The sequence below is a fragment of the Protopterus annectens genome, chromosome 10.part0, assembly GCF_019279795.1.
Source record: "Protopterus annectens isolate FY-2018-M chromosome 10.part0, PAN1.0, whole genome shotgun sequence".
NCBI lineage: Eukaryota > Metazoa > Chordata > Ceratodontiformes > Protopteridae > Protopterus > Protopterus annectens.
The window spans coordinates 1009847003-1009863854 of record NC_056744.1 but is presented as its reverse complement, the minus strand read 5'-3'; the positions used below and the strand labels follow the sequence as shown (position 1 = coordinate 1009863854).

General features: G+C 39.4%; 1 protein-coding gene across 1 annotated transcript in view; it reads right to left on the bottom strand.

Moving 5' to 3' along the window:
• Window positions 1-16852, bottom strand: part of SPATA1 (spermatogenesis associated 1) — a 671358-nt gene that overhangs the window by 336692 nt on the left and 317814 nt on the right. Inside the window, exon 5 of the mRNA XM_044086829.1 lies at window positions 8273-8624. Coding sequence (XP_043942764.1) covers window positions 8273-8624 — 352 coding nt within the window. The remainder of the gene's footprint in view (window positions 1-8272; window positions 8625-16852) is intronic.

Below are 16852 nucleotides of genomic sequence, written 5' to 3'. Positions count from 1 at the left end.
CTCCATTTAACCACACCTTCCTCCTACAACTCTGTCACTAGTACTCTCTACTGCTATTTGTTTCACTCCCAACCAGTTTCACTCCTTTCTTCTTACAGATCTCTTCCTTTTCCTAACTGGCCTTCTCTTCCCCTTTCCTACCAGACAACAGAAGTTTCATATTGTCAATCTCTTGAGCATGCATATTAGATCAAAAGTCCCCACTCTCAATTTTTCACTTCTAACTATCTTCTTACATATCCTAACCTCTGCCTATTTCCTCACCCATTATGAGAAACCCAATCTATTCCTCACTAACATCCCTCCAAGACATATTAACACAATAAATATAGTCTACTCCCACAAACACATAAACATCATTTCCTCACCCTGTTATTTGTCACCTCAATACCATCGATGTATCCATATAAAGCTTCAGAACCTGAACATAAAGAAATGGAAACTTCTGATAAACTTCTCACATAACCCCATATCCTCACCCATAAAGCATCTTTTAAGGGATGGGGACATACACCCTAATCCAGGCCCTACAATAGCAGCTTCACTAAATAACCACTGCACATCTGACCTAAACCAGACTAGACTAAACAAACTTACTAACTCCCTACTAATAGCACACCTCAATACTCGCAGTATCAACAACAAAATTGCCCACATTCATGCTCTACTTGAAACTCACTCAATTGACATTTTCTGCCTCACAGAAACATGGTTAAAGCCAGGAATCAAGGATAATGAAATAATTCCTCCTGGCTACAACATTCTGAGGCAGGACCGCCTAAAGCGTAAGGGAGGAGGAGTTGCACTCCTTTACAAAAATGGATTACAGATCTCTTCTATTAATGACATCCCACCCTTGCAAAATAAGGCTGAAATCCTTATCTCTAAACTGCAGATTAACCCTAACAAATCCCTCTATGTAATTTGTCTCTATTTACCCCCTGGTAATAACAACATAATTATTGAAGATATTCTTGGTTGGCTGTCTACAACCTACCCACAGGAAACAATAGTACTAGGTGACTTTAATAACGACTGGAAAACCATTAATACCATTAACCCCTCCACTCATATTAATCTCCATGGTTTTACTCAAACAATCAACTTAATGACCAGAATCAACAAACCTACAAAAAAAAGAGAGTACCTTAGACTGGATACTCACAAATAAAGACCCAAGTACTTATAAGGCAGGTACCTTACCAGACGATCTTAGTGATCATATGCTTACCTACATAATAAGACAAAAAAATGATATCTTCATCACTCCAACATATAGAACAATTCGGTCTAAGAAACACTTCAACCCTGAACTCTTCCAAAATGAACTTAGAGCTTGCAATTGGAAACCTGTAAAAACCCTTCCACTTGATGAAGCTGTCACATATTTTAACTCTCAATTTCTTGCTATCCTTGATAAACATGCACCCTTACGATCTATTAGACTAAAATTCAAACCAGCCCCATGGCTTACACTTGAAACTAAGAATAAAATACTACTTAGAAATAAAGCTTGGCCTAATTGGAGAACTAACAGAACCTCCCCTGATAGACAAACCTTTAGACAACTGAGAAATATGACAAAAAAGGCTATGCTATCTGACAAAAAGAACTACTATAGTAAGCTTCAACAAACTCACCAAAAGTAACCTCAGAGATTTTGGTCAAGCATCAATAGTCTCCTTAAACCTGGTCACTGTAGCACACCATCTCCTCATGATGCTGATCAAAACACCCCACTTCAAACTGCAAATAATTTTAACACCTACTTTACAGAGACCATCCAGTCCTTAGCAAGTCAGCTTTCCACTGATAACACGAGGCTACCTTCCCACAGTTCTATACCTCTACCAACTTTCACATTTCACCCTATCTCTACTAACTCTATCTACAAAATCCTCCTAAAGCTTAAGCCTTCTACCCCCTCAGCAGACCAATTACCTGCTGAGTATCTGCAAACAGCAGCAAAATCCATTGCCATTCCCATATCCATCCTACTAAATAGAACCATTAATGAAGGTATCATCCCAGAAATCTGGAAGGTCTCCCATATCATCCCACTGCATAAAGGTGGTAAATCCACTGACTATTCTAACTACAGACCAATAGCTCTTCTTTCACCCTTAGCTAAAGTCATGGAAAAATGTATTCACCATCAGTTACTTAACCACTTAATTAAACACAATATTTTGGCTACTTGCCAACATGGCTTTAGGCCATTTCACAGCACCACCACTGCCCTTCTATCCTTCACAGATACCATCAATAAGAACCGTAATAACAACACCCTCTCTTCCGCTCTTTTCATCGACCTGTCAAAGGCTTTTGATATGGTCAATCATCCCCTACTTATAAATACCCTTGAACTTCTTGCTCTTGATCCCCCAGCTATTCAATGGTTCAAATCTTACCTTAACAATAGGCAACAAGCAGTTCTCTGGCAAAATAAACTATCATCCCTCCTACCAGTCTCCATAGGAGTCCCCCAGGGCTCAATTCTAGGACCCCTTCTTTTTTCACTATTTATCAACAACCTTCACATAGCAGTCCCGGAAGCCACCTGTATTCAATATGCCGATGATTCCACACTTATATGCTCTGCTAACTTCACCTCTGAACTCCACTACATAACCCAAAAAGTATTTAACATAGTTGAAGAATGGTTCCTAAAACGTTGCCTTCTTTTGAATGCCAAAAAAACTAAACTTCTACTATTTCCACCTACCAGTAGGTCCTCTCCTATTGATCTCTCTATTGTATCTAGCAAAGGCACCCTGATAACTCCTGAACAATCTACCAAACTTTTAGGAGTCACAATCGACAACAACCTCACCTATGATATGCATATTAACAACACCATACAATCAGTGAACAGAAAAATTGGTTCCTTATACAGAATCAAACCTTTCCTTACTCCTCAGGCCAGAACCACCATTGCCCACTCTCACTTAATCTCTACGCTTCTCTATGCTTCACCAATTTATACTAATCTAAAAAGAACTAACCTCCTCAAAATTTCTCACGCCTATAACAATATTGCCAGGTTTGCTACCAGCAATCCATACATGACACACCACTGTCTTAATCTTAAGCAGCTCAACTGGCTTGAATTACCTAGCATGCTAATATTTTCCCAACTCATCATTGCTCACAAAATATTTTATCAACCTAAAAACACTCCTATTCTTATTAACCTTATCACCCTTATACTAATCTAACTTCATTACGCTCTTCAAGTAGATTACTTGTTTGTACTACGAAGTCTAATAACTTGTCAGGTGATAGCATTTTCTCAAACACTGTTGGCAAACACTGGAATCTTCTACCTACAGATCTAACTCTACTACCATCTCTGTCTCTCTTTAAACTAAGACTCAAAATGTACCTAAAATCACACTGGTTGTGCCCCTGCACAAACCCTGACTAAATTGTTTACCTCCTTCACTTCTATCTTCCTACTTCCTTGGGTCCACTTTCACCCTTTTACCCCTCTTATGTACATAACTGCTCTCCTATTTTTGCTTTCTAACATTTTTTTCTTGACTCTAACTTTCAACCTACATCTACTACAACCTTCCTTTAATGCTTCTATATACTAAGGTTTGCATATAAATTCAAGGCTTACAAGTATATTATACCTTCTTTACTATACTACCCTTAAACGATTTTCATTATGCTACATTTACTAAGAGTAGTTCATCTTCTGTAAAAAAAAAAAAAAAAAAAAATTTTAATCAATTTTTTTGGTTTTAATGTTTTTATGTAACAATTACTACTGTTTATATTTGTTTCTGTAAACCCTCTATTCAGTTTTTTTATGTTTTCCTGGAGCTTTTCTCCCCGGGCCTCTACTGAAAATGGACATGTATCCAGTTAGACTAGCCCGGTCAACAAATGTAAAATAAATAAAATAAAAACCACTGCCTTTTCTTAAAGTTGTTATTGTGCCTGAAAAGTGTTTCATAGCTACATAAAGAGAAGTTTGATCTGTTTACCTAATAAAGCTGTAAGTGGTCAACTCAGCCTTATAACAGCCTAATGCAAATTCCACTGTTTATTACAAACAAGTAATCACACACAACAGTAACTATATGGCAATCTGCATTATCCTGTCTGTGTTAAATTACCTGAAGGTACACCTCCTTTTATATAATGGTAGCACTTGTATCAAGCCTGAAACACAAAACAACTCTGACTTCATTTGAATAAACAGTGTCATACAAGTGGAAGAGGGAGGTTCTAAAAGGCTGCCCTTTTAAAGACAGAAAGGTTGCAGCTCTTAAAGGAAAACTCCACCTTGAAGCTTAAATGTAATGTTTTCAAGGAAGTTGCATGGTGCTTCAAGAAGAAAGGGATTTTCTCCAGTTATTCCTGTCATGAGTATAGTAAACCAACCAAAATATAGTTCAAGTGTAATTCATCTGTTATATGTGAGATACATATCAAAAAGTGGAAAACATTTACGATGTGAGCTCTAAAACAATTGAAACCTTTGAAGTCTAAGGGGTCAATGTGCCTTTGGGAGAGCTTTGTGAAAATGGAATAGTAAAAAAAGTTTTGGATGTGTTCCCCACTGGTATGGCTTTGAGTTTCTGTTTAGACCCTGGGGCAAGTTGACTAATAAATCTGAGGAGGTTTGGCTATGAAAATACAGACAATGTGGAAAGGATTTACATGCAACTAATGCCTGAATTTAAACTAGTCAAACTGGAAAAGACATGGAGAAAGAATGTGTATGATATAGAACTCAGAAAGAAAAAAAAAGTTGTTGAGTTAAATATATGAAGGCTAGATTTACAACTCGGGCTGGATTTTTGATGAAAATTCTGAAAGTAAAAGAGATATATCATATTTCTTCACTGTTATCTGAAATAGTTAACAAGTTATCTAAAACTATCAGTTTGACACCTGGTTTCTGAAAGAGCAAATTTTATCCCAACTTAGGAAACTAGGCAAAATATGTAAAGCAGATGAAAAAAAGATTCTATTTGACCATGATTTCAGAGCAAACTAGTAACTGGTAAACTCAGTATTTCAATGCTGTGAGGGACTACTGGGGCAAACATATGAGAAAGAGAACATTCAAACTGATTTATCCTCCTCTTCTTAAGCTCTTTTTTTTCTCAGGTGATGTAAGAATGTTTCTTGATTCACAGTAAATATCATTCACAAGTCTGAGACTAAGTTAGAAGTTGATTATAGACAGGATACCATAGTACAGACTGGAACTCAAATGATGGAAGATTCACACTTTTATACGAGGTAATCAGTGGAGAATAGTCAATATAGTTTGAGGACTCTTTCTTGTACTTTTTCTAAAAAAATATAGACAACTGCAATGGTAGTAGCTTTTGTTGTATGAAAAACAATGTAATAATTTAACCATGGGACTCTGAAATAAACTATGTTTTACTATTAAGAAACCATATGCATTATAAGTTAATTCAAAGTTCGATTTATTGTTTTTATGAAATATGCAATAACTATTGAATGCTGTATATTTATTGTAATTTTGTCCATTTTGCATGTTCAAGCTCACTGTTCTGCTGTCATCATTTTTATGATGATATCTGCTGAAGCAGAATGCTATTTTGTTTTAAATGCTCATATATTCCTTATTGAAATATTTATTTGTCCCTACCTACTCAGATCATGTATTTTTTTGAAAATATAGTTTCTTTTTGTGGGTCATACAGATTATTTGGTGGGTTTCTTTTGACATTTTTAACAGGGTAAAGGTCTAACAGGTCCAGAAAGTAAGATGGGTTTGGCTGTGCCTTGGGGAGAGTGTGAGGAAGGGAAATTTGAACTGGATTATTCTGACAAGTTATTTTGTAATTGCCAAAGTTGATTGGATTCTGCTGAAGTATGAATTGGAAATGTGCAGTGGAAGCTTTGGAAGTGTTGGGATGTGTGAGGATTTGCCTGAGGAAATAGTAACAGTACTCAACAACCAGAAACTATAAAGAATTTTTTTGTTATATTGCTTTCACCCCAGAGATGTGAGGTTACCAGTCTAGTTAAAAGGGTGTTGCATGTAGCATAATATTGTTATGTACGATTTACTATAATGTAAATTATTTCCTTTGGTTAGCAGTTGGATTGTCACAAATTTTATTTGGCAACAATAAACTGCAATTTGATGATTTATAAAATATTGATCTTGACTCAGCAAACAATTAGGTTATCTAAGAATGAAATGCCATACAGTAACCACAGCCAGCACTAGGGCAGGCATGTCTTCCAGAATTTTGTGCAGCTGTTATGGGATGGCATAGAGAGAGAGATACGTGGGTTGACCCAGTTGTGGTGGCTACAAAAACAACTGGAGTTGAAGCCGGTCAGCATATCAAGTCAAAATAATTAATAAAGTAACACAAAAGCTGAGATGCTGGCCAACACACTGCTACTTTTCTCCCTCCTCTGTGGTACTCCCATTTTCACAAACCTTCACTCCTCCCTTCTTAATAAACTACAATGCTGCTACTAAAAAAATTGCAAAATTTGCCACCAGCCTTCAACACCAAACCCACCACTGCCAAGCTGTCAAAGAGCTGAATTGGTATGGATTCCCCCAATACCTTCGCTACACCCAAATAACTCTTGCTCACAAACTAGTATATAGCCCAGAGAAATGCCTTGCACTATTGTCCACCCTTCAGTCCTACATCTCCTCTAAGAATACATGGTCCACAAATAAACAACTTAATTGTATCAAAACCAAACAAAAGAGCAGAACAAAGCCTGTATTCCTATACCATAGCTAAACTATGGAATGCTCTACCAACAACAATTACTATGTTAGATTCCCATAAAGCTTTCAAATCTTCTCTAAAAAGCCATTACCTTAATAACCCCATATGTTTATGTGCCCTTAATACCAGACCCCATAAAATAGCCTTATTCTTTTTATTTTCTATCTCTAATGAAATCTGCAATTAAACATTAATTGCTATAACCAATTACTAGTTACACAAACTCAATAAAGTGTTAAAAAAAAGTTGAGCATGAGTTGTGTGCTGCTATGTTTTTTGTATTGCTATACCGTAGATAACTGTAGCCGCAGTGGTACAGCAGTAGCGTTGTTGCCTCACAGCAAGAGGTTCTCCTGTTCGATTCTTGGCTGGAGTACCATCTGTGTGGAGTCTGCGTGTTCTCCCTGCGGTCGAGTGGCCTCCGAAAGACATGCGTGAATGGGCGTGCCTTCGCTGAAGGTTGGGTGTTGGGCTGGCAACTCGGCACCATAAAAATCGACTGCCAATCATTAGCGGACTTAAGTTCCGCTGTGGCAACCCCTAACCGGGAAAAGCCAAAAAGACAAACAAACCATAGATAACTGACTTTTTTTTTCACATATATATCTCATTATTCCTCAGCTTCAAACCTTTGTATTAGAATGTGTCTGTTTTATCTCTGTAACTTTGCTTGTAATCATTTTGTGGAGCTTTTCCCCTGGGCCTCCACTGAAAATGGGTTTCTGACTCAGTGGACTTTCCTGGTCAACAAATGTCAATAAATAATAAATAATAAATAAATGCTACGTCTGAATTCCAATGAAGTACAGCAAGAGTACAGCAAAGTTCAGTTTCATTTTGTTTTGCTATGTCATGGTCTGGTCACCAAAATATTCATTAAAAAGTGTAATATTATTAAAAGTCCAAACTATCTTCGGCTGGTTGTTTTCGTATAACAAAGCCCTTTCTTTAATTTAAAACATAGCCTGCATGGAAAAGCTAAGATCCAAGGAAGTTTCATGATTCATGGACTTATAATCTTAAGAGGATAGCTGATACCTGGAGTAGACTACCAAATTATATTCAAGCAATTTCTAGTTTAGATCTTTGTAAGAACAATTTGGACACTTATAATGGGGAGTTACTGTTTTGGTATACTGGCAAGCTAGAAGTGCAATATTGCCCAAACATGAAAATATTTATATGTATGTATGTAGGTATGGTTGTTTGAATTTTTACAAACACACAACCAACCAGTACTTGAATTACACTATGTAGTATGACAGAAATATAAGCCACTGTGTACTTTGTGGTTTAAAAAAAAAAACATCAAAGTGCCAGCTAAAAGAATGAACCACATTAAAATATAAGGATGATAGAGGACATTGCAGATGAGAAGCATCAATATTTTTGCTTCCAAATGTCTCTGGGACTACAGCTGATATCCTTAAATATATCAAACACAAACATGTTTAACATCTTGTTAAATCATTAGTCATTTCCACTGAATGTTACTTTATAATGCTAAAAATACACACCTCGTTTTGGTATCTGAGCAAATTCTTCCTGGTGACTCCTATAACTCTGAACTTGTTCATCTTCATTCTTAAAGTGCTGCACTGGAGTACTATCATTTCTCTTCTCCCTCCACTTGTGGAGATGATCTTCCTCCTCTGGACACCTGGATGTATAACTTCCATAGTCTGTTGATACTTCAGCATTTCTTGTGTGTGCTTTCTGAGGGTTCAAGTTTTTCTGTAGCTTAGGAGATCCATAGGCCTTGTAGTAATCTAGAATATTGTGTTGCTGTTCTGGTGTGTACAGCTGCGAATCCACACTTCGTCCATCATGCTCTGTTCTAGGCAGTAAATACAATTCTGCAAAAGGAGCCTGCAAAACACAATTCACAATGAGATGTGTAGCCAATGAGCAATGCAGATTCCAAATCTAATGAGTACATAATTTTTTGTGATACGTTTTTCTCTTCTTCACTTAATCATGTTTAACACTGGCCAAGCTTTTGCCTATTTATTTTATTCCCAGTTTTCTTGGGCAAGAACATAAATCAGTTTTAATAGAGTTCAATATTACATGTGCAATATTTTTTAATTATTCATCTCTTATCTACTTACTTCAACTGTATAAATCCAGAAAGACTTTAACAAAAGCCACCAACGCTTTTATGCCAGGGAACCAAATCTGAATTACAAAGGCTGTTTTATGGTCTAGAGAATGAAGTAACATTGCATCACTTTCAGCTGGTCCTGTGCCAGACAAATGAACTGTACTACCAAAAAAAAAAAAAAAAACATGACAAAGCCAAAATGGCTGAATTTAGTTTTCTACTGTGGCCAAAGACTCCATCCACTCTTCTTATACAAGGGTGGGCGGTCACTTCTCTGTTTTACCATTTACTTAATAAAATCAGCTCTGGGTTGTCCCACTTTTGGGAGTAAGGGAAAACTCCCTTTTATGTTCTGTATTAGTCATTTCCTTTTGGCTGATGGTGCATTTTAGCATACAGCTAACTATCATACACTTAGCAACATCAAGTTAAAATATAAACTCTCATCAGCTTTCTGCCATCACTGTTATACAGAATGTTGATGTTTCCCACATTAGATTTTACAAGCAAACACTTGCTGGCATGTATAATGATGATATACTTGCTTCCCGCCTTTCTAAGCTAGTATAGTCCAGTTTTCAGGTTAGTGCTGAATTCAGGGCTGTGTTAAAATATCTGTGTTTGCCCATACCTTACTTGGATAGAAGGAAGTTTCTCTGTTCACCTGTGAGAGAGGGGAGCTTTGTGCAGCCTATCTGTCACTGGAGGAGTGGTTCCAGCCCAGAAATTAGTAGTATATTGGCCATTTTGGGCTAATTTCTATCTCTTTCATTTCCCTGCTATAAATACCATTTTGCAGGCCGGGCAGCGCCAGTTAGCTAGGGTAAAACTATTCCCAGCTCCACAAAGTCTCCTCTTCAATTTTTCTCTTGGAACTAGACAAACTTTCAACTTAAGCACTCAAGCCATTCATTTCTCAGCCCGGCACTTGCTCATAACTTATAGCAAGCACTTATAAACCCTAGCACTAGACCTTCCTATACTGTACAGAAGGACAAGGCTCTCTATTTGACCTTACCAGCCATCCAGTAAAACAGTTCACTGTACCTATCTAGGCATGTCCAAAGGGCAGTTTCAGGTGTACTCTCCAGTCCAACTGGTGAATCTGGGCATTTTGAGGTAATGTTACAACTGCCTAATGTACACAGACAACCCCCTCCTCCTACCACCAAACATTAATACATGTGAGAGATGCAGTTATACAGCCAAACTAGAGGCTAAGCTCTCTCAACCCAAGACTGGATCAGATAGTCAAGAGGAGAAGGGAAATACTTGCATCACACCACCAGTCTTACATAGACCCATTAAACCAGCACTGGCAAAAAACACATGTAAATACATAAAAACATACTCGGAAGCTCTAAATAAAAATCTGCAAAACCAACAGAGATCTACAAAGCAATCATCTAAGCAACCTCCACCCCCCCATCCCCCCCAACACAAACCATGCAATCACAGCCCTTAAGGCAAAATAACATACCCAACATACTAGTAATAGGTGACTCTGTAGTCAGGCACACTGACGTCCCACTCACTAGGCTGAATAAGGAGAAGGTTACTGTTAGCTGCCTGTGGGGTGCCAGGATCTGCCACATAACACAAGCACTCAGGTCACTCCAGAACAAGTACAAATATGACTCTGTCATTGTCCATGTTGGTGTGAATGACCTGAGCCATACCTCCCTGGACTACATGAAGACAGACATGGAAGAGCTCTCTGATCATGTAGCCCAGACCGGTATGACCCTGACCCTGAGTAGCATCCTGCCCTCACCAAGAATTATACCATGGTATAAAGAAAAAGTTATCAATTTCAGTGTCTGTCCGCCTGGGATGACATGCTCTACAAGCCATGCTGCTTCGCTAGAGACAGCTTGCACATGTCACCCTTAGGCTTTCGAATATTGGCCAAGGCTCTTGCCACCCCCATAGTGCCTTTTTTAGGCAAGGCTCAAAAGACAAACCCACCACCATAAATAGCACAAGTAACAAAAAACTGAGGGTAATGCTACTCAATGCCAGAAGTCTAAACCTCAAAATGCATGCACTCGAGGCACTCCTCAGTATGGAGAAAATTGATATATGTGCAGTAACAGAAACCTGGTTTAAGGTTCCAGAGAGCACCAATGCACTACCAGGCTACAACTCATGCCATACATTTTGGCCACAGAACCCAAACCGAAATACAAAAGGCGGGGGCGTATCCATATTCATCAAGAATACCCACACCTCCAGGTTAGTGGCACTGCACGATGCTTCAGAGATCATCCATGTGCAACTAACAATGGGCAAAACTGCAATTCAAATTGTAGCTTGCTACAGATCACCCATCATGTCCCAGGACCCCCATTCCACATTTCTGGAAACACTGGGAAACATAAAGGTCCTACCAAACACCCTAATATTGGGTGATTTCAATTACCCAAACATTAACTGGAAGAACTATTCAAGTACTAACTCCTTTGCCCAACTTTTACTAGAATTTATAAACTCAAACACCCTGGTTCAACTGGTCAACACTCCCACCAGAGGTGACAACATATTGGACCTGGTCATCACCAACATGGGCGACCGGTGTTCCACACCAGAGGTCAACCCCTCGCTGGTTAGATCTGACCATAAACAAATCACTTTGGATATCCATATTCTGCCCCCACCTCTGGACAATAAAACCACCGTGAAAAACTTTTCAAAAGCAAACTTCACGTTACTTAAGACTGAGGTGGAAAGTTTCAAAGCCCCCATGCTGAAGGATAACACTGTCCAAGCTGAAAAATCCTTTACTAATGCATTCTACGGGCAGCTACAAGAATGCAAGGATCATGTCATCCCAAGCAAAACTAAGACTCACTCCTCCAATAAAAGGAAACCAGTCTGGTGGACTCCTGCCAAGCTATACAATAGAAGGAGGAAACTAGTACAGAAAAGAGTAAAATCCCAAGAAGGGAAGACATCCCTGATCAGTATCAGCAAGAAACTACGATCCCTCATAAAATCATCCAAGGCGAGCTTTGAAAGAAAAATTGCCAAGGACTCCAAAGATAACCACAAGGCATTATTTAGCTATGTCAAGAATCTAAGTGGCAATGCTCAGATCTGCTCGGAGTTAGTGCAGAATGGCACAAAATACAGTGAACCGACTGATATTGCCAACATCCTGGCTGACAGGTTCAGCTCAAACTTCTCCCCCCTCTCACCCCTTTAAGGGCCCATAACCATACCAGAAGAATGTGGAGTCCCTGAAATCACAGACATTCAAGTTGAAACAGCCCTCTCCAAAGCCAAAAACACAGCATCAATGGGACCAGACGAAGTCCTAGGCTGCGTCCTACACGAACTCAAAGACGAACTAACCCCTCACCTAAACACACTGTTCAAACTCAGCCTCTCCACAGGCTACATACCGTTAGAGTGATGCACAGCAACAGTTATTCCACTCCACAAAGGTGAAGCCACAACAGACCCCGGGAACTATTTCCCTATAAGCCTGACTAGCTTGGTCTGCAAGGCTATGGAGCGCATTAACATGGAACTCATTAACAGAGACATTGGGAACCTCCAAACACTGGACTCTACCCAGTTTGGCTTTGTTAAGGGAAGATCATGCCTCCTAAACCTGGTGGACTTCTTTGAGAAAGTTACCAAGGCTATAGATGAGGGAAAGGTGGTACACACAGCCTACCTAGACCTCCCTAAGGCCTTTGGCACCATTCCCCATTCTGGTATTATAGACAAGTTCACCAGCCTGAAAATAAACTCCTACGTCACAAGATGGGTTGCCAACTGGCTCATGGACAGAACCCACATGGTGAGAGTTGCAGGAGCTAGGTCTGACTCTAAACCGGTTACAAGTGGCATTCCCCAGGGCACAGTCCTAGGACCCCTATGTTTGGCATATACTTCTCAGAGGTACAGGCAAGCACAGAAGGACTATGGCTGACCAAGTTCACAGATGACTGCAAACTAGGGGCTATAATTGACTCTCCGGCTGACACAGACATCCTCCAAAAGGGTCTCACTGAGACGGATACCTGGTGTCAAAATCCTGGCCTCAAGCTAAATGGCAAAAAGTGCATAATCATCCCCTTTGGAAAAAACAAAGTACCCGCAAACTATCACATAGGTGGTAGTCCCCTAAATACGGAAGACATAATAGGGGATCTGGGGACCCAAGTAGATAGTAATCTCACCTTTGATAATCACATTGCCAAAGTGGTTAGAAAATCCTTCTACGTGGCCTACCTAATCACAAAAGGGTTCGCATCCAGATCAAAAGAGGTCATTGTGCCCCTCTACTCATCACTCATCAGACCCATCATAGAGTACAACGCCCCATTTGGGATGTACCTTACAAGACATCTGCAACAGCTGGAAAGACCACAAATGTACCTCACCAAGAGGATCAACTGGCCTCAAACAGATGCCCTATGCAGCTCAATTGAAGAAACTCTAGTTGTACTCGGTTGCATACCGCCTACTCAGAGGTGATCTCTGCCTGACAGAATTGATGGACATGCTCCACCTAAAGACAACCTTATCCCCTCGAGCCACACACTCTAGGGATCTAAACCTCACCACAACAATAAATAGGACGTGCTGGAGGGATAGATTCCTGTCCCAGAGACTTCCCATGCTTTGGAACATGATTCCAATCTACATTAGGCAGAGCTCCTCGCTAACACTCTTCAAAAGAAACCTTGACGAGTGGATGGGAAACAGAAAGTTTATCTCGGGAATCACTTCAGTGGCTCTGCTGGACAGAGGCACAGGGAACTAATCTAAGGGGGGGGGGGTGAAAGCCAACACATTCTGGCTATGCTTATAAATGCCTTTGGGCAGATAGCCTAGTACCAACCTATGAACCTATATCCAGAGTGTCATTTGATGGAAAATGTCCCTATCCTTGCAGTTCTGCAGTCTCACTCAGAAAAAGCTAATAACATTTTATCAGTTGATTTTCGATTAGCTATACCAGATTTTCCCATCTTTGAAAAAATAGCTACTAGATGTTAGGTATATAACCAAGGGGAGTTTCCTGCATTAAATTTCACAATCTTGTCATGAGGGTGTACCCTGGGTTTATGAGGTGTGCTGTACTTATCAAGTGTATATATGTCATTATTTTGTATGAGCTGAAGCTTGAGTGCTCAAACAAAGCCAAGAGTTGGTAAATCCTAAGACATCCATATCCAGAAGTGGGTTATTGTGATTATACATGGCCATCTTTTCTTGTGGTTGGGGAACTAAACAATGTACTGTGTATGCATTCAGCAAGTGTATGGTGACACCTGAATTTTATCTCTGTTTATGTTTTTCTTTTTTCTTTATATATGGTTCATTGTAGCCAATAGCTTTGATGCTTATTTTTTCCACATAGCTACTTGTTACTAAACATTACAGCGGTTATCCTCAATGTTAAAAAGTCTTTTATTTTACATGTTTCGCACATATCCACATAAGACAGAGCCCCTCACTATCACTCTTCAAGAGGAACCTTGATGAGTGGATGGGTAACAGAAATTTCACACCGGGGATCACACCAACAGCACTACTAGATAGGGGCCATGGGTACTAGCTGCTAGTACAAGGGTCTAGGGAACTACTAAAGGGGCGGTGAATACCACACAACGTGGCTGGGCTAATATATGCCTTCGGGCAGATAGCCCAGTACCAACCTAGGAACCTATATTATATGGGAGGATGGGTACTTAATTTTAATATTTACATTTTACATTTAATAGAGCGGAGATTATTTTTGGACCTGGACTTCTTTCCATGGGGCTGCGTGATTTACTATGGGTACCCTGACTGGCCTGTCTAATCAGGGTGTACATTTTTGAATATTAAGTACATTTTATTGTATAAATATTACACACACACACACACACACACACACACACACACACACACACACACACACACACACACACACACACACACACACACACATACACACACACATACACACACATACCTTTCAAATGCCTTAACGATCAGGTATTCTAGAATTAAGTAACAGGGTGCCAGAACATACAGAGTACCTCCTTTTAAGCAAAATGTACAGCTTCAGACATGGGGCTGTGAGGAATCACAAGAATTAGAAGTCAGTGTTTCTGACATTTGATCAATCATGTTTAGGCATTCTGGGAAATGGCTGTTTTAGAGTTCTTCTTGTAAGTGTCATGCTTATTTGATATAGTGTGGTAGCATATGCTGCATACAGTGACAATCACACACACACACACACACACACACACACACACACACACACACACACACACACACACACACACACACACACACACACACACAAACACACACACACACACACATCGTGTGAGCACACCCTTATTCTGAGGATGTCATTGCTGTTGTATACGTCTTTACTACATTCTGTATACAAGGTGTGACCTCAGCAAGTCTCTGACAACAGTCAGTTATTCCAGTTCCTTGTGTAGCCAGAAGGTTTATGAAGTATATAGTACCTACCAAATGTACATCTGTCACAATTCTAGCTACAGACCATTAATAAGTATGATAACCACTCAACTGCCTGGAAGCACTGTTTGTATGAATATATGAAATTAATCATGGGGCCACTATTCAGAATCCAGTCTGTGAAAAAAAAATTGTCTCCATACCCAACAAACTTAAAAAATGAGAAAAACAATACTTCAGTGAAGGGTAAGCCCCCCCCCCAGGACCCCCACACTCCCACATCTATAAATATTCCAACTCCAAGACTGCATAACAGTGAATAAAAGGTAAAACTGCAAAAGGACAGATGATTACAATCTCAGCCTGAGGTTACAGTTAAATTGTATTCTTATTTTTCTGTAGTTTATTTGCCCTTAACACACCTGTGATCTCTCATTTGATTTCTTTAATCGTCATTCTGCTCCCAAACAGCTGGCACAAATATCAGTTTCTCCAAACACACATATCCAGTTTTTGCTTTTTAATGACCCCCCGTCTTGCTTCCTTGTGCAGTCCTACCACTGACTTATCCTCACAGTTCTTCTGACTTTTTCCTTTTTTCTTATATGTTCCCTATTGAATTTAGTCTGCCTTTTCTTACTCTTTACATGGCTCTGCCCTATTGTTTTGTTTGTTTCTTTTCAGTCTTACCTGTCTAAAACCCCTGCCTTGTGCCTTAAGTTGTTTGGTCACTCCTGTAACTAACTCCAGCCCTACTTATTTTCCTCTTAATCCCTCTGTCTTTGTTTAATATATTTCTTCCTTTACTACTTTGCTCATTTTCCTTCCTGCTGACATTTCCCTTGATTTTATATATAAACTCCAATGACTTCTCTAACTTTCGCCCCATAGCACTACTATCACCTATTGCTAAAATCATGGAAAAATGTATCCATAAACAATTACTTACCCACCTTCTCCACAACAACCTACTCGCTAATTGTCAGCATGGATTCAGACCTTCCCACAGTACCACCACTGCATTACTCTCTTTCACAAACTCCATCAACTATAACTGCAACAAAAATAATCTATCATCTGCAGTCTTCATTGACTTATCTAAAGCTTTCGACATGGTTAATCACAAACTTCTTCTTCACATACTGAATTTTTTCTCACTTGATCCTCCTTCCATAACTTGGTTTACTTCTTACCTAGAAAACCGTCAGCAAGCAGTACTCTGGAAAAATTCACTATCTGATCTCCTTCCTATCTCTTTAGGAGTGCCACAAGGCTCTATCTTGGGCCCACTTCTATTTTCCATCTTTATTAATGACCTGCAATCAGCTATCCCAAACACTACCTGCATTCAATATGCAGATGATTCTACTATAATCTGCACAGCTACCTCACAAACTGAACTCCAGTCTCTTACCCAAAATGCTTTTAACACTGTAGAACAATGGTTTTCACACCGTTGCCTGCTCCTTAACCCCAAGAAAACCAAACTGCTACTCTTCTCACCTACCCGAAAATCAACCCCACTAAACTTCACTCTCACTTCCACTGACAGTAC